A 23120-nucleotide genomic window follows, 5' to 3' on the forward strand; every position below is an offset into this window, starting at 1 on the left:
CGCGATCTGCACACGTTCGGCTCGGTGACGTCCCACGAACTCACGATCCAGTAGAATGTCGGGGAAGAGCTTCATCAGCACGACGGCGTGATGACGGTGATGATGATGCTACCGGAACAGGGCTTCGCCTAAGCACCGCTACTATATGACCGAGGTGGATTATGGTGGAGGGGGGCACTGCACACGGCTAAAAGATCAATGATCAACTTGTGTGTCTATGGGGTGCCCCCCTCCCCCGTATATAAAGGAGTGGAGGGGGGAGGGGGTCGGCTTCCTAGGCGCCCCCCAAGGGGAGTCCTAGTCCCACCGGGAGTAGGATTCCCCCCCTTCCCTAGTTGGATTAGGAGAGAAGGAAGGGGGGAAGGAGGAAGGAAAGGGGGGCGGCCCCCCTCCCAATTCGGATTGGGCTTGGGGGGCACGCCCCCTCCTTTGCTCCCTTCTCCTCTCTCCCACTATGGCCCAATAAGGCTCATATACCTCCCGGGGGGTTCCGGTAACCTCCCGGTATATCGGTAAATGCCCGATCTCACCCGGAACCATTCCGATGTCCAAATATAGTCATCCAATATATCGATCTTTATGTCTCGACTATTTCGAGACTCCTCGTCATGTCTGTGATCATATCCGAGACTCCGAACTACCTTTGGTACATCAAAACACATAAACTCATAATACGATCGTCACCGAACGTTAAGCGTGCGGACCCTACGGGTTCGAGAACTATGTAGACATGACCGAGACACGTCTCCGGTCAATAACCAATAGCGGAACCTGGATGCTCATATTGGTTCCTACATATTCTACGAAGATCTTTATCGGTGAAACTGCATAGCGGTATACGTCGTTCCCTTTGTCATCGGTATGTTACTTGCCCGAGATTTGATCGTCGGTATCTCAATACCTAGTTCAATCTCGTTACCGGCAAGTCTCTTTACTCGTTCCATAATGCTACATCCTGTAACTAACTCATTAGCTACATTGCTTGCAAGGCTTATAGTGATGTACATTACCGAGAGGGCCCAGAGATACCTCTCCGACAATCAGAGTGACAAATCCTAATCTCGATCTATGCCAACTCAACAAACACTATCGGAGACACCTGTAGAGCACATTTATAATCACCCAGTTACGTTGTGATGTTTGGTAGCACAAAGTGTTCCTCCGGTATTCGGGAGTTGCATGATCTCATAGTCAGAGGAACATGTATAAGTTATGAAGAAAGCAATAGCAACAAACTAAACGATCATCGTGCTAAGCTAACGGATGGGTCAAGTCAATCACATCATTCTCTAATGATGTGATCTTGTTAATCAAATGACAACTCATGTCTATGGTTAGGAAACATAACCATCATTGATCTCATCATTCATCTCCCCGGTGACTTTAGTAGGAATGGCCTTTTTTGGTGAGAGGACTCCTACATTATTTTTAGGTGCTCTTTTGTGTTCGTTTAGAGTTTGTGTTCTATTTAAAAAAACGAGACGACGGAGGCTCTCTGAAGTTGAAATAAGGTTCTTCCGCCTAAGGCCCGTTCTGGTGGTGCGTCTAGCATCATCAGAGGGCGTGTGGAGATTTGTTCCCGACGGATCTCGCGGGATTCGGTCGGCGTTTGTCTTTGGTGGATCCACTTGGATCTGGTCTTCGTTCATACGTGTTCGTATCTCTTCAGGTCAAATCCTTTCGGTCTACGTTTCTCTTCGTCGGCGGCGGCTGTTGTTCTGGTGCGTTGATCCTCTTGGGCCTTAGCAGATGACTTCCCGACTGTTTACTACAACAAGGTTTGTCCGGCTCCTATGATGGAGGGACGATGATGGCGACGCGCCTTCGGCTTGCTCCAGTGATTGTAGTCGTCGCTATGTGGTCTATGGATCTGGATCTAATTTTCACTTTTAGTGTTCTTTGTACTACCTTGACAGTTGATGAATACTCCCTCTGTTTCTAAATATTCGTCTTTTTAGAGATTTCAAATGGATTACCACATACGGATGTATATAGATATATTTTAGAGCGTAGATTCACTTATTTTGCTCCATATATAGTCACTTGTTGAAATTCCTAGAATGATAAATATTTAGGAACGGATGGAGTAGATCGCAAATTTTTATTGTAAAAAAAAAGTTACTCTCACTAAGTTACTCCCACTATTACTAGCGGAGGCGTGTCACTGATTGGAATTCACCGAGCTAACGTGATGAGTTTCGGTGATCAGATTCGTTTCCAAGCGGCGGATGTTGCCAGTCGTCCTGCCGTGACACGTCTGGATAAGAGGCATGACACGTGTGGTAGAGCAGTTGAGACCGGCAGAAAATCTCCAACACCTCTCTAGACAGTTCCGGCCAAAACTATGCCAGCAGTTGATCCGCTCTGCTCTGCTCTGCCGCCGTTGCCGCCGCTAGTCCGAGTACGAGTACTGAGATGATCCCGACGACGCGGCTGCTCAGCTGCTGCTACTTGCTGTCGTTCATCTTCATCGCCGTCGCCCCGCGTGCGATCGATTCCAAGCTGGTGACCAGCCTCCCCGGCTTCGACGGCCGCCTCCCCTTCCGCCTCCACACTGGGTGTGTGTGTACCCTCATCCCCATCTCAATCTCCATGAGCCAAGTCTACTTCCTCCGTTGGATTCTTAAGTCGACATGTCCATGAATGAATTGAATCGCAAGGTACGTGGAGGTGGACCAGGGCACGGAGCTCTTCTACTACTTCGTCGAGTCGGAGGCCGGCGGCGAGGGGGTACCTTTCCTTCTCTGGCTCACCGGCGGCGACCGCTGCTCCGCCTTCAGCGGCCTCGCCTACGAGATCGGTCTCTCTTTTCATTCAATCAACTAGAATTGCTGACTGCTGGGTCGTCTCTCCGTCTGCAGCATGATCACATCATTCATGTATAGTGCAGGTCCCGTCAGGTTCGTCCTGGAGCCCTACAATGGCAGCTTACCACGCCTGCACATCAACCCAAACTCATGGACAAAGGTCTTCCTAGCCAGCTTCTTCTTCCATCTGAAGCAGCTCGCTGCCTGTAATGTATCTGTACGCATGCTGCTTGCACCCTGACAGCACCAAGGGAATGTGCAGGTGGCACACATCCTGTTCGTCGATTCGCCGGTCGGTGCTGGATTTTCCTTTGCCAAGCAACCCAAGGGGTACGAGGTCGGGGATGTGTCCTCCTCATTGCAGCTCCATGACTTCCTCATCAAGTGGTTCAGCGACCACCCCAAATACCTGAAAAATCCTTTCTATATCGGTGGAGATTCCTATGCCGGAAAACTTGTGCCATATATCGCACACATCATTTCACAAGGTACATATATATACCCTACGCCCTGTTTGGCAAGTCCATCTGCGTCAACCTGTGTGCAAACTAGTATCATCAACTGTTTCAATTCACTATAAGCTCTATCTGAAGTTCTGAACTGCATATGAATTCATGCTCACTAGCTTCCCTCTTCAGGTATTGAAGCAGGAAATAGTCCCCGCATTAATCTTAAGGTACCAAATGACATAATCATTACTACTTAGTTGTTTTAGCGATAACAGTAAGTATCATAAATCATTATCATATATGTATGTTTGTTGATTTCAGGGATATCTAGTAGGCAACCCATCGACTGGTGAAAGCATCGATATAAGCTCTAAAGTGCCATATGCTCACGGAGTTGGTATAATATCAGATCAATTGTATGAGGTAAACTAGACTCGAGCCTAATATCAGCCATGTATATACTCCATTTTATCGCAATCAAAGTGGCCATTAATATTTTCTTTGCTGATAATATATGTAGACCATATTGGGCCATTGCCAAGGACAGGACTACATGTTCCCGACAAATGATTTGTGCGCCCAAGCTCTGGATGATTTCAATCATGTAAGAAGAAAAAGAAACATCTTATGCTAGAATTGACTTGACCGTTCGCAATGCAACTTTTGCAGCTTTTGTCCGAAGTTCAGCAGGCCCAGATTTTGCTGGACACCTGCGTTTTTGCGTCCACTCCAGCCCGGCCAGAAGCTGATAGTGGGACCGAGTACTCGGGTGGCGCTGGTAGGAGGATCCTAGTTGGAAATCCGCCACCTCGCCCTCCATTTGGATGTGTTGTAAGTAGTAATGTCTCCATTCCTCATGTAGTACAATGCGAGTTAGATAGTTTCCATCGCTTTTAACAATTTATTACTCCCTCTGTCCCATAATATAAGAACGTTTTTGACAGTATGCTAGTGCCAAAAACGTTCTTATATTTTGGGACGGAGGGAGTAGTACTTAGCCAAGAAAAATGCAACTTATAGCCAATATTGTGTGGACTTATGGGTACTACCTACCGTATTTTTCCATCACTTTGACAACTTACAAGTACATACCCGAGAATAAAAGTAACTTATTAGTGCTATGTATACCAATATTGTGGCAGACTTATGGGTACTACCTATCGTATTTCTGGGCAAACGCGGAGGTGACCCGAAATGCTCTTGGGATCAAGGAGGGGAGCGTGGAGGAGTGGGTGAGGTGCCACAACGGCGATCTGCCCTACACAATCGACCTCAGGAGCAGCATTGAGTACCACCGGAACGTCACGGCCAATGGTGGCTACCGTGCGCTTGTATACAGCGGCGACCATGACGCATTGGTGCCGCACCTGGGGACACAGGCGTGGATCAGGTCACTTGGCTTCCCCGTGGCACACCATTGGAGGGCGTGGCATCTCCATGGCCAGTCTGCTGGGTACCACACCATCGTTGCCTCGCTACTACTACTTCTTACTTCACGCTGACTGTATTCTGCTTATTGTTGTTGATGCATGTATTTCTTGCAGGTTCACCTTAACTTACTCCAACAACATGACATTCACAACCATTAAGGTAACACTTGCGTTCTTTTTTTTGCCTGGATACACAAACTGGTTCTGATCAAGTTCGATTCGGTTGCTGCAGGGTGGCGGGCACACCGCGCCGGAGTACGAGCCCGAGAGGTGCTTCGCCATGTTCAGCCGATGGATACTCGGCGAACCACTCTAGTACTCCTAACAGCAACAACCAAGTAGAGAAGGGGGCAAGCCTCACGATTTCAAGTATTGGGTACCTCTCCACTCCACTAATCAATGGTTTCGCCTACATATGAACTATACTGCCTGGCAGTGTAGATCGTACTAGAACATATAGGCGTCTGATGCCGCGTCCGTCTATATTGGAGAAAAACACTTAATATATTTTAGAAAGAAAATACGGATACTACAAATATCTTGTTAAGTATGGTATAGATATATGCGACAAGGAAAATTCTAGGAAGATACAATAAATCTGCATTTTGGTGCAGCAGACAAAGATTTTACAAATGCAAGGTTCAGAGGGATCACACTGATGCTATTGCTATACAAATTGTCGTCATGTTTACATACGCTACTGTTCAGAACTAAAGATACAGTGATCTCACATTAAATTAACACATGGCTATGGCTGTTGCTTTTCCAATTTCAATTAAATTGGCATATGGTTATGGCCATTGCTTTTCCAATTTCAGTGCCGCCTCCTTGCACGCCATATTTAAATTGACACACGCGACTTTAGGTCGCGTTAACGAGGCCCCACGGCTTTCTTATTCAGATGAAAGAGCATTTTGTCTGTCAATTTACTAAGTGCTTGACTTGAGGTCCTGAGCTGGAGCTACATGGTCTTTTCAAATTGCTCCTTTATAGCACGGTTCCAGGAAATAAAAGGTACAAATAGGAGTAACTTTCCAGAACATTTATACAAAGTAGGTTACTGTTGGACTTGAATTTGAACCGAGTGTAAGAGCATAGATGAAATTCCTATGTTCACCATTTCGTATGGATCGAACACCCAATTATACAAAATTCCTATGTTTCCACAATCTCATGTTTTGCGCATAAAATCCTATGAAGTTTTGGACATACAATCCTGTTATGTTCCTGTGTTTCTATCCCTACTTTTCGGAATCCTACAAATCAAAGAAGCCTTTATTCTTGTCCATCCATCAGCCCAAAGCAGGTGTGCACTCCGTTCATTGGAGATATTAGTGTCCCTCAAAAGACTTTTAATATAATTTTTTAGAGGATTAGAATCCCTGGGAACTTCTCCTATTCAACAATTTGATTTGATTTGTAGGATTGAGTTAAAATTTGCGAACGATTCATTTGTGCTACAATCAGTAGGACATTAAGCATCAACTCCAAAAAAAAATCCCTTTGATTTCCTATGATGCAATCACACAAACCAAATCTTGTACTCCCCCCGTAAACTAAACTAATATAAGAATGTTTAGTTTACAAAGGGAGTAGGATTTTTTCTTTTCGAAATGGTAGCATTCCAACATTCATTAAGAAAATCTTCTAGGATTTTCATGGGCATGACATCGCAATCCTACGTATTTCCTATTCATGTACTTCGAATGAATGGAAGAAGCCATTACCGTTCGAGTCTTACGTCAGTCGAACTTCAAAGCAGATTCTATTTAAAACAAAAACAAAAACTGGAACAGTTCAACCCATTATCAGTGATGCAGGCCTGCGCAGCGAGACACCGGCGCCGATCGAGCGGTTGAGTGTTAATCTATCGCTACGGACGCGAACAGCTGACAAGGTCCAAATTGGTCAGAACCGCTCTGTGAAGCAGTCCTTCCAGAAAGACAAGCAAATCCGGCCGGCAAAATCATATTACAGACAGACAGGACAATGCACGCTAAACAAGTTAAGAGGACGAATTGTAATACCGTATGACCAACAAAGACGGAAATACGACGGCACGCAGCAGATGAGTGACCGAGTATAAACGGAAGATCGAATAAGTATATAAAGAAGTGATCAAGCATCACCAGCCATCAGCATCAGGCTAAGCGAGCAGATAATCGCTTCGCTGCTTATTCAAACGGAGAAGTTGTGTGACACGGAGGAAGTGCATTGATCATAATACTACTACAGGCTAAAGAGATGGTATCATAGTAGGTCGACACTCACATGTCAAAGTGCATTCTGACTGGGCATCAACACAATCCATAGTTCCATACTCCACAAACATGGTATATATGTTGGTCCTACTACCAAAATGGCTCCCAAGTTCTCAGGCCCATGTTTTTTTTCTTTCTATTTGGAGAAAATTCACCACTGATATGTGCCTCACTATCTTGTGCTGATCCATAGATAGAAGAAAAAAAAAGGTAAGCACACTGGTCATGCATGACACTCCTACCACTATCATGATGGAGAATTAATCTTGCAAACCACTCTCCAATCTACACAACTTTATGGATATGATTTTAAGGTTCTCATATGGTCGGTAAGTTCAGTTATCTTAACAAAGTGAATCAAACATGAAGAATGAGGGAACCAAAATAAACCGTTATTGTTGGTTTCATGAAAAGCCCGGTTCCAATTAAGCGTAGTTACAACTTCCTGGTGCCCTCTTACATAAAAACATCTTCACTCATCCCTAGATAGCGGCTTTTTGCCTTAGGATTTGTTCATTGTCATCCCATTCAGACTAGGTGTAATGAAAATGACAGGGCTCTAATGACACATACAGATCTTGGGAGAAAAACTAGCGCATCCCGGCCCCCGCGCCGCTCCTTCCCCGGGGCGACACGGGCGGCGGCCCCCCGTCCCCCGCAGCCTCCCCCTCTCCCCGACTCTCTCTTCCTCGCCGTCGCCGGTGGCCTCCAGCAGGCAAAGCCTGTGCGGAGCCGGCGGCGGCGGGGCGCGCTCTCTGGCTGCTGTCGCTCGGGAGAAGGGGATCTCGCGGGCGATAGGCAGCTGTCCGGCGCTCGGCCTCGGGGCGGCGTCCTGGCGCGCGGCGGAGGTGGTCTTCGGCGCACGGCGAGGCGTTTGGTCGTGGCGGTGGGCGCACGGCCGCGGGCGCGGTCGCGGTCATTCGCGCTTGGGCGGTCCCGATCTAGGACCTCGCGGGCGGCGGCTGGCGCGGACGGGCGGCCGGCGTTCGGCTTGGCGTCGGCTGCGGCCAGAGGTTGGGGCGCCGGGGCGGCGGCCTCGGTCCGAGCTCCGGCCGTGACCTGGGAGTGGACGGCGCGCGTGGTTGGGCCGGCTCTCGGCTCTGGATGTGAGCGCGGGGCGCAGATCCTTGGCCAGGCGCGGCGGTGACTGCGCGCGGCGGGCGCAGTGGCTGGTGGGGCGCGACGAGCGTGGCATCTCCAGAGCTCGAGGTGTGCTGCGGTGCAGGGCCTGCTCGTCTACCATGCTGCTTCGTTGGAGCTACTCCGATCTGGATCTGGCCTTGGTGGTTCTGATCTTGCTGCTGCTCCTTGCGATGCCTTGGTGGTTCTGATCTTGCTGCTGCTCCTTGCGATGCAATGGTTGCTGCGGTGGTGGTGGTCACTATGGTGTTGCGGTGGTGGACGGCGGCTACGGCCAGGGGGTGGTGCGTGCCTGGGCGCGGTGGATCATGGGATCCCGTGGCTAGGGTGAGGTCAGCCTCAGCAGGGGTGGTGATTGGTGGGCGGCGGTCGGTGGGGGTGGTGCTCACCGGGAGAAATTCTTGCTCCGGTCTTCATCGGAGCCGGCGACGGCGGCGCCCGCAGGTGTCGTGATCTTTCTTGGAAGCGTCACCGTGGAGGTGCTCCTCCCCACGGCTTTGGCTCCGGAGGGAAACCTCAGATCCGCTGGATCGGGCGATGGAGGCGTCTTCGCGTCTTTCTCCTCCTTGGGGGCATCGTCTCGGAGCCGGCTACGACCGAGAGACTAGTGGATTGCGGCATCTTCGCCGTGGATGGTGGCATCTTCGCCGCGTGGTTTGCTGAGGCGGGGCGCTGGTTTCTAGTTGGCAACGATGATGGCGTCGAGAGGAGCTTGGGTCGCGGCTTGGACTTCGGTAGTCGGTTCTTCTCGGCGTGTCCGAGGTGCTCTTCCGGTTTGTGGAGGGCACGGTCAGCGCAAGTCCTGCATATCTTCCTTGTGAGGCTCGCCGTCAAAGTCGGAGCTGTCGGTTGCTTGCGCGTGTGGCCATTTGATGGCATGTGCCGTCGGGGTTGTGTCCCATGTCGGTGGCCAGGATGGTCGGTGGTGCCCATGTCATGTGGGTTGGGTTGTATCTGTTTTAGCCTGGTTTTCCGTCAATTAACCGGGCAATTCTCTTCTTCTTAATCAATGAAAATGGCAAATATTTTGCCTCGTTTCAAAAAAAAACATACAGATCTTGCAAAATTATAAAGTTTTGAATACCATGTAACCAGGTAAATTTCTGCAACCTAAGGTGAGACATCAAATTGATATTTCTTCAGAAGTTTCGACAGATCAAAGCAATCCTTGAAATAGCATATTCTAAACTTAAAATTGATTCAATTCAATCAAGCAACAAACTGGAAACATGGCATATTTTACTAGCACAGTACAAGAGAGCGTGCATTCATTTCAACAAGCTTTGCTTCCTAGCACGGTGATAAAAAACATAACAAGGATGAATTCTAATGGTTGCAACTTGCTACAAGAATATACCAAATTAAAAACAACAAGATCACAGGTAAATAATAAGATAAACTGCACAATGTTATGACAAAACAGGAACATACTGATTTTGACAACTACTCCCTCTGTAAACTAATATAAGAGCGTTTAGATCACTAAAATATATTAGTTTACGGAGGGAGTACTTCAGAACCATATTCCAACACAATTGAGTATAGAAGCTGAAAGGAATGCATCAGTAATGGTTTACTGTGCACTCTTCCTCAAATTTTACACCTCTCTTTCTCTAACAACAAAGCTAATTGTGCACATTTATTTTGTTGAAACCATTGTGCACATTTGTTAGATAGTTCTCTGTCTAAACTATAGAAGTGCATAACAGGACCAGTCCTGTAACATGAAAATAATAGTGTAGTTTATCTCCCAAACTCCCACAAAAAACTGGTCATCTCCACTCCAACCATGCCTAAGAACTCAAAATAATAGTCCTGCACGATTGCTATTCTAAGTGTCAAGACAGTCATCATCAATTCTACACAATTGCTTTTCTAAGTGTCACGACGGGAAGAATAAGAGCATCAACAATCATGAACTCCTCAAATTGGTAAAGAGAATAATAACTCGATATCGCAATGCTAACCTCCACTCTTACCACTAAATCAATCAGTAACCATGAGCCAAGAATAATAAGTACTACCTCTGTCAACTTACCACTAAATCAATTTGAACTACCAAAACGTCTTATATAAGTTGACAGACGGAGTAACAAACACAGTAAAGAAGAAGAGGATTTTGCAGCGGAATGAGAACTTCCTTTATGTTCCATACCACAGATCAGTCCATACTGCGCATAATTATTAATTACAGATTACAACAGGCAAGCACAATAAACTAGAAACAAGAAATCCTGGCAACGGCATGCTCTTCTTTAGAGCAAGATCCAGCAGGACAGCTAGTATTTGTAAGGAGCAGGCAAGTGAGCAGCTTACGACGAATCTCACAGGTTCTCCATCTGGATATTGCTCTTGAGCGGCACATACTCGCCAAGGTAGCCGCCGAGGTGCTCGTACAGCGCGGTCCTGTCGATCTCCTGGTTGTGGTAGGCCTTGCAGGCGTAGTAGAAGACGCTCTGCGCGAGCAGCCCCAAGAGATTGACACAGACGAGAACAGAGACGAGCAGAGCGCCGACGCCTATCCGGCCGGCCAAGCTCATGTCGAGGCTCCCCTCCTCGCCCCGCGCCTTGACGACGGCCGAACGGAACATCCCCGTGATGAGGCCGCAGATGGCGAAGTAGGAGAAAACGAGGACGGCGGCGGTGCGGGTGCGGCCCTGGAGGAGCTGCCTGCTCTTGGACATGGCGGCGAGGCCGCAGAGGGGCTCGAGCACGGAGATGACGCTGGCGAGGTGCCAGAGCGCGGAGATGTAGACGTGGATGGCGAGGAAGAGGAAGGCGACGGCGAGGAGGGCGAGGAGGAAGGAGAGGGGCGGCGGGGTGGAGGCGGTCATGGGCGGGTCGAAGAGGAGGATGAGGAGGACGACGGTGAGGACGAAGCCGACGTGGTAGGCGAGCATGAGGAGCGAGACCCAGAGGAAGGTGCGGAGGAGGCGGGGCAGGATGGGCGGCAGCGCGGAGAGCGAGGAGGCGATGGAGGCCGGCTTGGCGGCGTAGAGGGAGGCGACGGTGAAGACGGCGGCGGCGGTGGAGAGGAGCGAGAAGGTGAAGAGGAAGATGAGGTAGAGGAACTGGTAGGCGAAGAGGGCGACCCACTGCGCGGAGGTGGCGGTGTAGTCGGAGGTGCGGATGCGGCGGAGGATGGGGTGGGTGAAGAGGGAGTGCGCCAGCACGGCGAAGGAGAGCGGGAAGACGAGGCAGGCGGTGAGCAGCGCGAAGGTGCGCGGCGCGGCGCGCGGGATCGCGGCGGAGACCCGGACCAGGTCCGCCGCGCCCAGCGCCGCGAGATCGCGCGTCGCCAGCTCCATGGGCGGTGCGGAGGGAGGAGGGAGGGGGATCCGGCGAGGCGATTGATTTGGTTTGGTTTGGGCCCGCCGGAGCTGCGGCGTGGTGGGGAAGGCGCGGTCGGTGGGGGGCGTCGGGCTCGCTCGAATCGGGGAAGGGATAGGTGGAAGAAAACTTGGCAGGGTGTTTGGGTGGATGGATGGACCCCGTGTCGAGCGTGCCGTGTACGCGCGTGGCGCCGGGCGACGAGGGCGCACGGGAGGCGGCATGGCTTGGGCTCATGTGGTAATCGCCCGCGCTGCGCGACGGACCACGAGTGAGGGCCGCGGCCAAAAAAAAAAGTGAGGGTCGCGGGTGACTTCGACGCCAAGTATCACCGAACGGGAACCACGAGGGGGCGCTCTAGCGACTTTCTATGACCAGTTTGTATTATTAAAAAAATATTATTAAAAAAGATTCCCTAAGGCCCCTCCTGGTATTTTTTATGTTTAGGGAAGGACCGCTCGTAGTATTTATATAGAGAGTAAAATACATTGGAGGTTCTAAAAGTATTCCAAATGTGTCAAGTAGGTCCTAAAAGTCCCTGTTTTTTGTGTAGCTCTTCGAGGGTGCTTCGAAAACTATAGAAATTGGAGTTGGAGTGAGTTACCAACCACTGCCACCAATGTCGCCGGAAGAAGCTTCTTGCCACTTGAGGTCGAGGCTTGGAAGAGGGAGGCACATGCCATACTCGCCGAGCTAAAGACTGGGATAGACGAGGAGGACATTGTTGAGGCCGTGAAGGGAAAGGCCTTCATGGAAATTTTCTCCCTCGACACTGCCAGCGACCCAAGCTATCATTGCTAGCTAATTGCCTGTGTGCTGCAATGGGGATCATACATATTCTTGTGGTTCAACATCAATCCGTGTCCAACATGTACGTTACAACCATCATATTTGGGATTTTCTGTGAGATTTGATTTGAGTATGTGGGAAGGTAAGGAAAGTTTTGATTTAGTTCAGGTTTGGGTGAGATTTGATTTGATTTGGTTACGGGTAAGGAAAAGCAAGGAAAGTTTTGATGTAGTTGGGGTTTTATTTGGTTTGGGTATGGATGGGAGAACGCAAGGGAAGTTTTGATTTTAATTGAGATTATGGTAAGATTTTTTTTTTATTTGATTGAGTTGATTTTGATAAGATTTGATTGAGTTAATGGAGAGAAGGGGAGGGGACGAAATCACATTCCAGACGACTATTACGGGGCACAATGCGAGTAAGGAACAGAAGAGGTGGCTCAACTCGTTTGAGCTATAGATTAAGTAGGGTGTCATGGTTTGACTAGAAAATTATGTTTATCATGCCTTTGACTCCATGTTAGGTCTGAATTTGAATTTGAATTTTTTTTTGAAAAATGTACATTTTGAAATGTTGTTGAATTGTGTGGACATTGAAACGCATTAATGTCAAATTGGAGTTGAAATAGAGTTCATATGCATATACGATACCTATCGTTAAACTAAGAGGAAAAAATATACTACTAATCTGAAATAGCAAAGGGCTACAAAACCTCAAACAGTTTTAGAGATCCCAGTGCAAGACCACTCTAGAGGGTGCCCTTCTAAGGAGTCAGCCAGAGTTGAACGGATCAATTTAAAACTGCATGTATACACAGTATACACGGGTACACATTACAAAACCCACTGTGGTCGGCATATGACAAGCAGGGAGATGAAACACCAGTCCGACCGATCTTACAGCGTTCCTCGTAACGGGCGTGTTCCCCTAGCTCAGCCCTTCATCATGCTAAGTTGCTAGCCATTGTAAGTTCAGGTTCAACTTCCTCTGAAGTGTTTGCGATTCTTCGTCTTCGTTTTGTGGAAGAAAACCAAGGCCAGTGACATCTACGGCATTCGCGTCCTCACGGGAGTGGCGGAAATGTACTCGTTCAGTAAACTCTTGTATTGCGCCTCCGCCTGCTGAATTTGGAGCCTTAACTGTTGCTCCTGGACACGCAAGAAAATTATAAGTTCGCAACTTCCATCAGCAAAGTGCGGTTTAAAGCAAAAATGTTTGTACTACTGATGACCATGGCAATACCTTGAGTAAAAGCTCCTTCTCAGCCACCTCCAGCTCCAAGCACCTGGAAACAACAAATTTCATGAAATTTAGCCAAAATTACCAGTGTTTGCTAAAAAAGGCAGCCGGTGGTTTTCGTACTCACTCTTCATGGAGCTGCTGATTCTCAAACTTCAAGTGCTCGAACTCATTCAGATCCCGTTCGGTCATGTGTTGGCAAATCTGTGGCATTCAAATGCAGAAGTACAAAGTTGTAAGTTAATCAAGTGCCATTGCAGTGGTAGGCAGAGAACACCTCTGTCAAGATGGATCATCCACGGAAGCACAGGATCGACCAACGCCGTAAGCCTGTAATAAACTAGCAATGGAACTTAGACTGACCTGATTATCGACCTCCAAACTCTGTATGGCCTGCCTCTTGCACGGATCCATCTGGACATCATCCTCGTTTCTCCTTTTTCTTGTCTCCGCTGAATCAGTGGCAGGCACCATCTGCGCAGCTGGCATGGAGCAAGGTGCGTGCCCGCTGGTTCCGGCAGGAACAGACAGATGCGGAGGAGCAAAGGCGATCAGAATAGCACTCGCGGGGTGATCGTGGGTGCCGCCTCTCCAGGGTGCAACCGAGAGACCGGCACCGACTGCGTTCCTCTCGGACGGTTCAGCAATGGTGTCTGATGCTGTAAGCATTCCAGGAGGGGTGGGAGAAACGGATGCACGGGGCTTCTTTTGGTATCCAATCAGGTGACTATGTAAATCCCTGAAAGCAAGTGGAAATACTAATTACAGAACAGAAGGAGACTTTGGTGGTTGTGGATTTGGAAGAAACAGAAGTGAAAACAGGAGTTACCAGTACTCAGTTGTCATGTCTTTCAAGCGAATGATCAGCTTCTGATACAGCTGCGACTTCTCAAAGTCTTGCTTGTCATGAGTGGGCTTGATAGAGTTCGCCTCCAGCACCCCAGCAACGCCTCTACCTTTACTGCTTGCAGAACTCAACACTCGATGGAAAGGCTGAACAGAGTTAATTTTAGTGTAAATAATCAGATAAATGTTTTTTTGAACCGGGCTCGGCCCCTTTCCAAACAATCAGATAGATAAAGATAATCAGGATGTGATTAAGTTGAGCTTGTTTTGATGTTTATATGCCCATTGACCATCTTGAAACAAAGTAAACACGGAGAGAATTTGAGGCTCACCAATATAAGGCGATTCCTATGGTAGATATTAAATCCATGCACACTAATTGTTGGAGCACCGTTTAAGAATCCGATACTTGTAACAACCTCACCCTGAATTAAGCAAGTGGACGCAAAAATGAGCAATGTAAACATGTGGATGCAAAAAGGAACATTGAATAAATTTAATAATTCCATGCTGACATGATTATAGTAAATGAACGGGCAATGTGGGTGAAAGACGTGAAACTTGGAAAAATAATGGTGTATTTCAAGACAAACCTCCTTTTTCCGTAGGAATTCTAGGGGTGTATAAGAAACAGCTTGACGGTATATGAGGTCAGTCGCAATGCTGTGGCGCTGAACTTCTTGTCCCCGAAGTATGATCTTGAAGTACCCGGGCAGCTGCAAATATAAGACAGAAGCATACACCTGCAAAATGCTAATTCAGCAATCTTTCATGAGTATCGGAGGTAAATGATTAGCCGTGTGATATACTCACCCTAAGAGAATAGCGCAGTTGATTTGACAGATGGTTTTCGTTCGTTCTTTTGACAGCATTAGTTGTTTCTGCTGGATTTGGCGCACCACTAATCATAATATCCTGGTGAAAGGGAAAGAGAACTTCATGACTATGAATGCTACTTCAACAATACAAAAAATTATACAAAGTCATTTAAGAAATAATATAAGCATCTGATGCTTACTTCCTCCTTGGTGTCAAAATCGAGCTCCAGAACACCATCGTCATTAGACCACAAATTGAAGACTACAATCTTTGTGCCATGTGGACCAATGTCACTGAACTGTTCCTCATCAACCATAAAATTAAAACAATCATTAGTACACTGAACTGGTGATAAGCTACTAGTAGGTAGTAACTACTAAATGAAATAGTACTAGCTACATGTTTTGTTTGAGCTTGATTGTTTCCCCCTTTGCAACCAATTGTGCCGTTTATCTCGAAGACAATCAGATGAAACTTCTAGCTTTGAAAGGTCTAAGATTTGCATGTTTGGTAAAATAATTGTCTTCTAAGGGTGTAATAAAAAGATAGTATCTACAGAACAGCAGCCAATAGGAAGGACGTCTAACTTACATTGCCCATCAGATCTTCTTCTGTTGCAAAAGGGGACCATTTTAATAACACGGACAGATTTGAGCAGAACTGATCTGCACCATGTCGCTCATACTGTATAGCGTCCCCTGTCAATAAATCGTACTTGTAGTCCACCTAATGAAAACAAAGAATATCATCAGAACCATCAACATATTTTGATAAGTGTCGTGCCAAAGAAATCGGTTCACATAGCATACCATGGGAACTACGACATCCTTTTGACCGGTTTCCGCCAAGAAGGTGTAGGAGAGAAGACCCACCGATTGTGTAGGTCCACTGAAAAACCAGTAGTAGTTTGGCATTAACTCAATAAAAAGTAAGGCACAAAGATAACAAGTTATTGCACTAAAGCAAATAAAAGTGACTCCATACCTGCCCTTCATGCAACGACTGAAGACGATAGCGTCTGCCCCTAGCCGCATTGTGCTAGTCTTGAAACCGTTGCCATCTGTCAGTAAGCCCAGTGCCAATACATCAGAAGTCATATAGTTTTGGGGGCAGGATAAGTGAGTATGAAACCGAGTTAGTAGAACGTACATTGTCCAATTGAAGAACCTGATTGCTTGTCGGAAAATCCAAAGCTCATGCAACGCCTCATGGAATCGGGGTCCATGCCTCCGCCATCATCTTTGTAACAAACAGCAAATTCATAAGAACTCTTTTAGTTTTCTATTTCTGAGTTTGGAGTATATCTGAATATTGTCGGCTGTACAGTTTATAAGAAATATTTTCTGATTGTTTTATGTCCCTTTCGTCAGGATATCGCTTGCCATTCTGAAGGAAGAAAACATGGTACTATAAGATTAACATAACAGGGTTACCTTGAACAAGCAAAGCTGGCGACCCCTTTCGCTTGTTAACGATTTTGTCCACCACGATTCTAGTAGCACCAGTTTTGATCTGTCATCAAACAAATCCATTCAGACACACGATCCCAAATTACGTACAAAATGCGCTCCTATTCGTCCCGGAAACGCAATGGAAACAATGAAGCTACTGAATTAAATTACCTCGTCGACCGCGTTATCCAGCAACTCTGCAACGGCTGCAATAATAAGGCAGAAAGAAGGTGTAAAGACGCAAATGCACAAGCAAAATATTAACTTTTGGCAGCAGACGGAGAAATTACAGCAGCAACCGCGTAACCGCTCACCTCCAAATGGCCATTTGTGCGAGGTCGCGTTCGAGTGGAGGAATTTCGGGTGGACGCACATTCGGCTCCCCACATCTGCCAAGGGAGGGCAAGCAAGAAGAAGGGACGGTGAGAAAGCGAGCATGCGAAACGGCGAAATTGGCAGGAAAGAACCGGGACATTGCGGCGTGCTTACTTCGAGGCGGTTGCGCGGGGCTCCCGCCGGCCGCGTCGTAGTCGCCGGCGGTCCAGAACTTCCTGCTGACCCGCGCGGCGAGGAGAGGAGGAGGAGGAGGAGCGGGGCGGCGAGCCGGAGCGCCCGCCGCCTCGGCGTCGCGGCTGCAGCCGCCTTCCGGCTCGAGGGAGGCGGCCCGGTTGACGACGCAGGCGGCCTGCTGCGGGGCCGCGGAGACGCGCGCGCCGCGGCCCAGCGGCGTCGGCGCCGCCTGGCAGACGCCGAACACGGGGACGCCTCGCTGGCTGTGGCTGGTGACCGGGGCCAAGAAGGGCTTCACGTCCCGCCGCGTGTCCATGGGGTCCGTCGTCGTCCCGGTGTGGCGGTTCCCTGTGCACATGTCAGACACCACGGATCAGTGGCGCGATATGGCCGTGCAGTTGCGAGATCACGTCCCTGATTAACCCAGAGAAACCAGCAAATTCTCCACACCAGAAAACAAGAAAAGAAGTGGAAAATATAGCAAAAATAATTTTCAGCCCTGATGATGAAAGATTAAAAGGTTTAAGGCAAGAAGAGTTTGGTAAACCTAATTTCAATACCTTTTGATGAAGCACCACAGATTCAATAAGTGTATGTGCCCCTTAGGCTATCTTCATGGGTATATATATGTACTTGAATAGAAGTGGGGGAGGGGAGGGGAGGGGGAGAGTCCGATTTGTACAAGACTTGTTTGTTGAATCAGAGGAGGAAACCAATCTACTCCTATTTGTATGCCTACCTATTGGGTATCCCTAGCTTTTAGGAGACAACTAGTAGTTTAGATTTGGTGTTGGTAGTTATCCTTCCACTTTTTTAGGAAGAAAGAATATTAGAGAGGACTCCTCCAAGATCTATACCATGTGAATAGGACAAACCTAAACAATCTCTATTTTTTTTATGTTTATTATCCTTTTATTCATGTTGATTTTCTGCCAATGCTAGAAAACTCGCCCTCACTGTCAAAAATATATCCACATCTGATTGGACAACACATGCAAGTTCACTCAATTAATTACCTTGTTGTCTAATTCACAAGAAAAAATGACCTTGTTATCTGAACAGTCTCTCTCTCAACTTCTGTTTTTTGGCGATTTACGTTGAATTGACTATCTCTACTACGTTCGTCTCACCTCCTTTTGTCGCCCCTATGTAATTTTTTCTATACTAGAACAATGCACGTGCGTTACAACGGAATATAAATATTCTAGTACATTAGATTGTGATTTACATGTCAATAATAATGCGATTGTGTAAATAAATGTTCATCAAATTCTGACCGTGAATTACCTTATATTTTGATTATAAGTCTGGTAAGTAAATTAAGGTGAAACTGGTTCAGAAGGTAAGTAAATTAAGGTGATTGATTATCATGTACATGGAAGGTTGAACGAATAGGCTGTGGGAAAAAAAGTGAAATGGAAACCTTACGTTATTTTTAAGTAAGTAGAGATTGACTCAATCAAATCAAATCAAAATCTTACAACCTCAACTAAATCAAAAAGTTTCTTACCTTCTTCTACCCATATGAAATAATCAAATTTACCAGAACATCAACTAAATTAAAACTTTCCTTGCCTTCCCCACTCAAACCAAATCAGATCTTATCAAGGCATATCATAGGAGTAAGATTTATGTCAAACATGATTGTTAAACCACTAGAATATGTATGCAGCCCTTGCAATGCATGAGTAATTAGCTAGTAACATAGTAAAATTCCTCAAAGGCTAGGTTTTCTTGACAACCAAGAGCAAGTATTTAATCTTACCCCTTTTTCCAGTGCTCCGGCGGGCTTACGCCGGCCCGAACCATTTTCATTTTAAATAAAAGTGAGATAGAACACATCGGGTACGACAGATAGTACCCAACACAACACACGCAAGAATAATTAGGAGTGAGTCGCGACAAACAGCCTACACCGAGAACTACACGTTGTAACTACGGGACAAATATTCTATGCACAATTACTGTAATTTATCGAACTTTTTATTATGCATACAAAAATAAATTTTAGCTATAAATTAAATCAATCCTTATTGTCATTTTATTTCGTAAGCGAATAAGACGTGGGTTAGTTGAGGTGGTTTTCAAGGTAAGTTTGTCAGACAAAATCAACAAATCTAAAAACTGCATGAGCAAGTTGAGGCAAAAAGAGAGCGGACGAAAGAAAGAAACGCAAGATAGAGCCATGTATACATTTTTTAGTAAAGAGATATTCAAGATATTTTATTGTCGTATAAAAACACAAGAGGTTTTCAATAGGCTACGATCCTCTAAACATATTCAAACAAGTTCACAATCGATCTAGATGCAAAACTCAAATAAGGCCCTAATGGATCCAGATCCAAAAATCAATTGTTTTTCTTTTTTAAGAAAACGGCCTCGGTTTAAAGGAATCTTGTAGGAATTTCATAGGATAGGATTTCTATAGAAAAAATTCCTTTAGAGCCTTTGGTTTGTAGGAATGGAATCCTATTCTTGTGGAGGAATTTTTCCTATCCTCCACATTTCATAGAAAAATAAACATTAGCCTAGACTTAATGGAAAAAATTCTATGATGTGAATCAAAGAGCATCTCTTTTCCTATTCCTACTCATAGGATTTGATATACATATCATCTTATTTTCTATGACTTTCCTATTCCTATGATTTTCCTACCTTATGAACTGAAAGAGGCCTGAATTGCCTGATGTACCACAATATACAAGTAGAAAAAGTAACTCACCAAGAAAATCCTTTGGACAGTACAACACAGGAAGAGGAAAACCTTGAATATGTTTAGATGCTCAAGATACTTACGTGTGCTTGTGGATTCACAAGTCGAGTTACTTTTCTCCTGCCACCTATCCACTTCCGCGGTGGTTTCTTGGATCAGATCAAGCGATCTTGATGTTGGATGCTTTTTGGAAATTGATGAGGTCTCTTAATTTGTCAATAACTTCTGTTGGAAGTTCCTTCAACTTCAGAAGCTTTTGCCCTGCCCTTGATGACAGTGCCAAACCCTAGCAACTGGGGATCTGCAATCTAATAAGGTGTTAGTACAATGAAGCCCTTCATCACATATTTATATGCCAAGAGAATATCCCTGAATCTTTAGGCATTGGTCCAAAACAGGGCCATGTACATATTTTGAAGGAAGGAAATATGTCCAGGAACATATACTGGGCCAGGTACCCAGTTTTCTTCTTCTTTTGAGACAAAGGTACCCAGGTAGAAGTCCTACTCCAACACGTGATTACCAAAAAAAAAAATCCTTCGGTCAAAACAATAGCCTGACCAACAGAGTCCTTGTAGGATAAGCCTTTCTTGTTTGATATTCCAAATATCCATGCCTAGTATAACTCTAACTTATGGTACCTAGGCCTACGTGAGATGGCTCACCATATACAACAAGAGATTAGAACGTAATATAACAGAGATTTAAAAAAATCAAAGATATATATTTGCTCAAAAGAAAAAGAAACACGGAGATTAGAATAGATAACAATTTTGAAAAACCTCACGCGGCAAGGCATTCAATCGATTCTCTACGTACTCGGAAACGAACCGGAAGGTAGAAAAAATCTGACTCATATATGGAGGATACCAAATTCCAAATCGAACGTGATCGACAAAATTAGAGAAACCAGAAACGAACAGGTTAGCTATTAAAAAGCACTATTCTAAAAAAAGCTATATTTTTTAGAGAAAAACGTTGCTATTTTATTCATTATTCATAGTCTCCTCTATGGAGTTCTTCGAGCTAACACAATCCGGAGCCACATGAAACGAAGTTTTACATAAGACTTACAACAACCTTCCCTAGCAAGGATATGCGCTACCTTATTTGCGGAACGACGCACCCATACCACCCTAGAATCTTGAAACTGGGCTAGTAGTTCCTTAATCTCTTGGACAACTTGTCCGTTCGTTGATAAGTCCCGCTGTTGGCTGGTGATCTTACCCACAGCAATATGCGAGTCCATCTTCACCATTACCTTTTGGGCGTTAACTTTCTGTGCTAGAAGAACACCTCGACGACAAGCAAATAGCTCCGTATTCTTTGGATCGGCAGCAGCTAGGAAAAATGGCATGCTCCTGCCACAAACATGACATGGTAGTCTCGAAGAACAGCTCCACCTCCTCCTGATCCGCCCCGCTTAGCCACTGCCCTGTCCGTATTGACCTTTGTCCAGCCCTTCTCCGGTTTCCTCCAGGATTCCAAGGTCCGGTGCACAGGTGAGTTTGTTGGAGACTCTCTGATCGCTCTCCACTCTTCACCAAGGCGAACAACTCTCTCGGAGATCGAGCCCGAATCCTCAATCCGGCTGCTCTCCCACGCACTGTTGCGCGCAAGCCACAACTCATACCACGCCTTCATAACAGTTTGTTTCTCCTCATCTACTGCACACACAAACCAGTACAGTACCCACGATCGCATGTTGTCCACCGAATCTATGTGTTTAGGTAGCTATGGCAATGGGACCCTTTATTTCTTTACTGAGCAGTCTCCAGAATTGAACCGAATGGGGCAATGCTAAACCCTGTGGACAATGGTTTCCTCTCTCGCACATGCGATACAAAAAAACTCCGGGATTAGAAAGCACCAAACTCTAGATTAGGCGTGATCGAGTCTACCTAGTGAAATCGACGTGCTTGCGCCGCAACCTAGTGACACCAAAGTACAATTTATTTCGATGTTGTTTAAGACTGGGACATCGACATTTTAAGGTCTACGTCGATGCTTCTACAAGCTCTTGGGTCTAAATAAGTTTGCTCCGTTGAGGCAGAGGTCCAAAGAAGACAACGAGCGTTGCTCATGACAAACAGCCGGTGCATGCAGAAGGAAAAATACTTCGGTGCCCCATGAATTTGAATGTGTTTCTTACTAGTGCCTTTGTAAAGGTTTGTGCTACTTAATACATCACCTTTTGCCTTTTCTAAAAAAGTGTATATTATTTATAGATATTCTACTAACTTGTATGGTGCGCCGTGGACCACCAGTAGGCCACCATAGAATGAAAAGAGCATCCTTATTCCGGTTTGGAGGGTTGGCTTGCAGCTTTTTGTAATTTCTTTTCTTTCCAGTACATATCATTTTTTAAACTTAATATATTTCTTGATAAGCTAAATTATCTGTAGTTATCGTGAAAAAATACATGACAAGTGTTGTTGCCACCTCATCTAGATTGGTTTAATTCAGATCTAGTCATTGTGTTGCCTTTCTTTTTGCCCATTGGTATCCTCAGGATTGGGTCGCAGCTCGATCCAACATTCAGTCATGATAATATTGATGTGGACCGAACCCCGTTGGCGAGATCCGGTCTGTTGTTGCGGCCCGATCTTTTACGACACTCCACCTTCAGTAGCAGTAACCTCTCGCCCGCACACGCGATGTACACGAAGTAGAGGGTTTGAACCTTGCGGCTCAGCAAGAGAGAAACAATCTGTACGACGGCACCTCACGCGCAAAACAATTTTCTTACAGAAATCGCAACAAAGAGGTTTTCTAAAGTTACCTCAAAAACTTGATACGGATTTCTACCCTCGAAAACACATCTCTATTTCATATAAAAATAACCTCTCCTTTTACATTGATCATACTATGACTATATATACTAGTATACCTGCGAACTCAAACTTGCCTAAGAAGTTGACCGAACAAACTTTCTTTCTATCTCTAACTCTCGATCAAAATAACCAAGGAAAGTAAAACTGATCACGTGCTTTATTTTAGCAGGTAATCATTACAAAATAAATACCTAAAATAACTAAACACAATTTATTTGGTGGCCCCCAACCTATATCTCTCAAGGAAAGCAACTGCCACCATTTAAATCTGTTGACGTACGCTTGTTGCTCCGGCGGTCTTGACTGTGAGAAATAGTAGTAGGTTAGGATTCTTTGATTAGTCCCAATAAAAAATATCTCTTGTGCATCTATAGCCGGACCATGTTTTGTACGTGACAACCAGAAGAAACAACCAAATTCCTTCACACCTTGATCAAACATACATACAGCTTCTTGCGAACAAATACTGACCAAAACTTTGTCCACTCCATTATCTTCACTC

The 23120-nt window shown here is 45.9% G+C and overlaps 3 protein-coding genes across 4 annotated transcripts; 1 reads left to right on the plus strand and 2 right to left on the minus strand.

The window, feature by feature from the left end:
* The first annotated feature begins 2282 nt into the window (after window positions 1-2282).
* LOC125545046 (serine carboxypeptidase-like 18) lies at window positions 2283-5379 on the plus strand. Its single transcript, XM_048708893.1, has 11 exons — window positions 2283-2558; window positions 2661-2800; window positions 2891-2967; window positions 3070-3295; window positions 3446-3483; window positions 3578-3679; window positions 3777-3860; window positions 3926-4087; window positions 4399-4709; window positions 4801-4846; window positions 4919-5379. Exons 1-11 carry the CDS (start codon window positions 2416-2418, stop codon window positions 5000-5002), a joined length of 1413 nt encoding a protein of 470 aa, XP_048564850.1. The 5' UTR covers window positions 2283-2415; the 3' UTR covers window positions 5003-5379.
* A 4810-nt stretch (window positions 5380-10189) lies between these two features.
* LOC125545047 lies at window positions 10190-11634 on the minus strand. Its single transcript, XM_048708894.1, has one exon. The coding sequence runs from the start codon at window positions 11393-11395 to the stop codon at window positions 10412-10414; it is 984 nt and encodes a 327-aa protein (XP_048564851.1). The 5' UTR covers window positions 11396-11634; the 3' UTR covers window positions 10190-10411.
* Window positions 11635-12970: 1336 nt separating this feature from the next.
* LOC125545048 (protein MICRORCHIDIA 6-like) lies at window positions 12971-17754 on the minus strand. 2 transcript variants are annotated; one of them, XM_048708897.1, is made up of 18 exons: window positions 17632-17754; window positions 17051-17419; window positions 16876-16950; window positions 16733-16767; window positions 16544-16622; window positions 16260-16349; window positions 16095-16170; window positions 15920-15998; window positions 15702-15836; window positions 15310-15408; window positions 15105-15206; window positions 14885-15034; window positions 14624-14716; window positions 14275-14438; window positions 13809-14184; window positions 13573-13649; window positions 13449-13491; window positions 12971-13354 (listed from the first exon to the last, which is right to left on the minus strand). In XM_048708897.1, the coding sequence occupies exons 2-18, from the start codon at window positions 17385-17387 to the stop codon at window positions 13253-13255; spliced, it is 2112 nt and encodes a 703-aa protein (XP_048564854.1). In that variant the 5' UTR covers window positions 17388-17419; window positions 17632-17754; the 3' UTR covers window positions 12971-13252. The 2 variants fall into 2 exon arrangements, with proteins under 2 accessions (XP_048564854.1, XP_048564853.1); XM_048708896.1 differs by lacking the exon at window positions 17632-17754 and having other exon boundaries at window positions 17051-17475.
* Window positions 17755-23120: the final 5366 nt, after the last annotated feature.

This window comes from Triticum urartu, chromosome 3, assembly GCF_003073215.2.
Source record: "Triticum urartu cultivar G1812 chromosome 3, Tu2.1, whole genome shotgun sequence".
Lineage (NCBI taxonomy): Eukaryota > Viridiplantae > Streptophyta > Magnoliopsida > Poales > Poaceae > Triticum > Triticum urartu.

Coding starts and splice junctions, on each gene's coding strand:
- LOC125545046 (XM_048708893.1), top strand. CDS start 2,416: ATGATCCCGACGACGCGGCTGCTCAGCTGCTGCTACTTGCTGTCGTTC. Junction 3,680..3,776: donor TATCAGATCAATTGTATGAG/GTAAACTAGACT, acceptor TAATATATGTAG/ACCATATTGGGCCATTGCCA. Junction 4,710..4,800: donor CTCCATGGCCAGTCTGCTGG/GTACCACACCAT, acceptor TATTTCTTGCAG/GTTCACCTTAACTTACTCCA.
- LOC125545047 (XM_048708894.1), bottom strand. CDS start 11,395: ATGGAGCTGGCGACGCGCGATCTCGCGGCGCTGGGCGCGGCGGACCTG.
- LOC125545048 (XM_048708896.1), bottom strand. CDS start 17,429: ATGTGCACAGGGAACCGCCACACCGGGACGACGACGGACCCCATGGAC. Junction 15,999..16,094: donor AGTCGTTGCATGAAGGGCAG/GTATGGAGTCAC, acceptor CTGGTTTTTCAG/TGGACCTACACAATCGGTGG. Junction 13,355..13,448: donor AGAAGGAGCTTTTACTCAAG/GTATTGCCATGG, acceptor TTGCGTGTCCAG/GAGCAACAGTTAAGGCTCCA.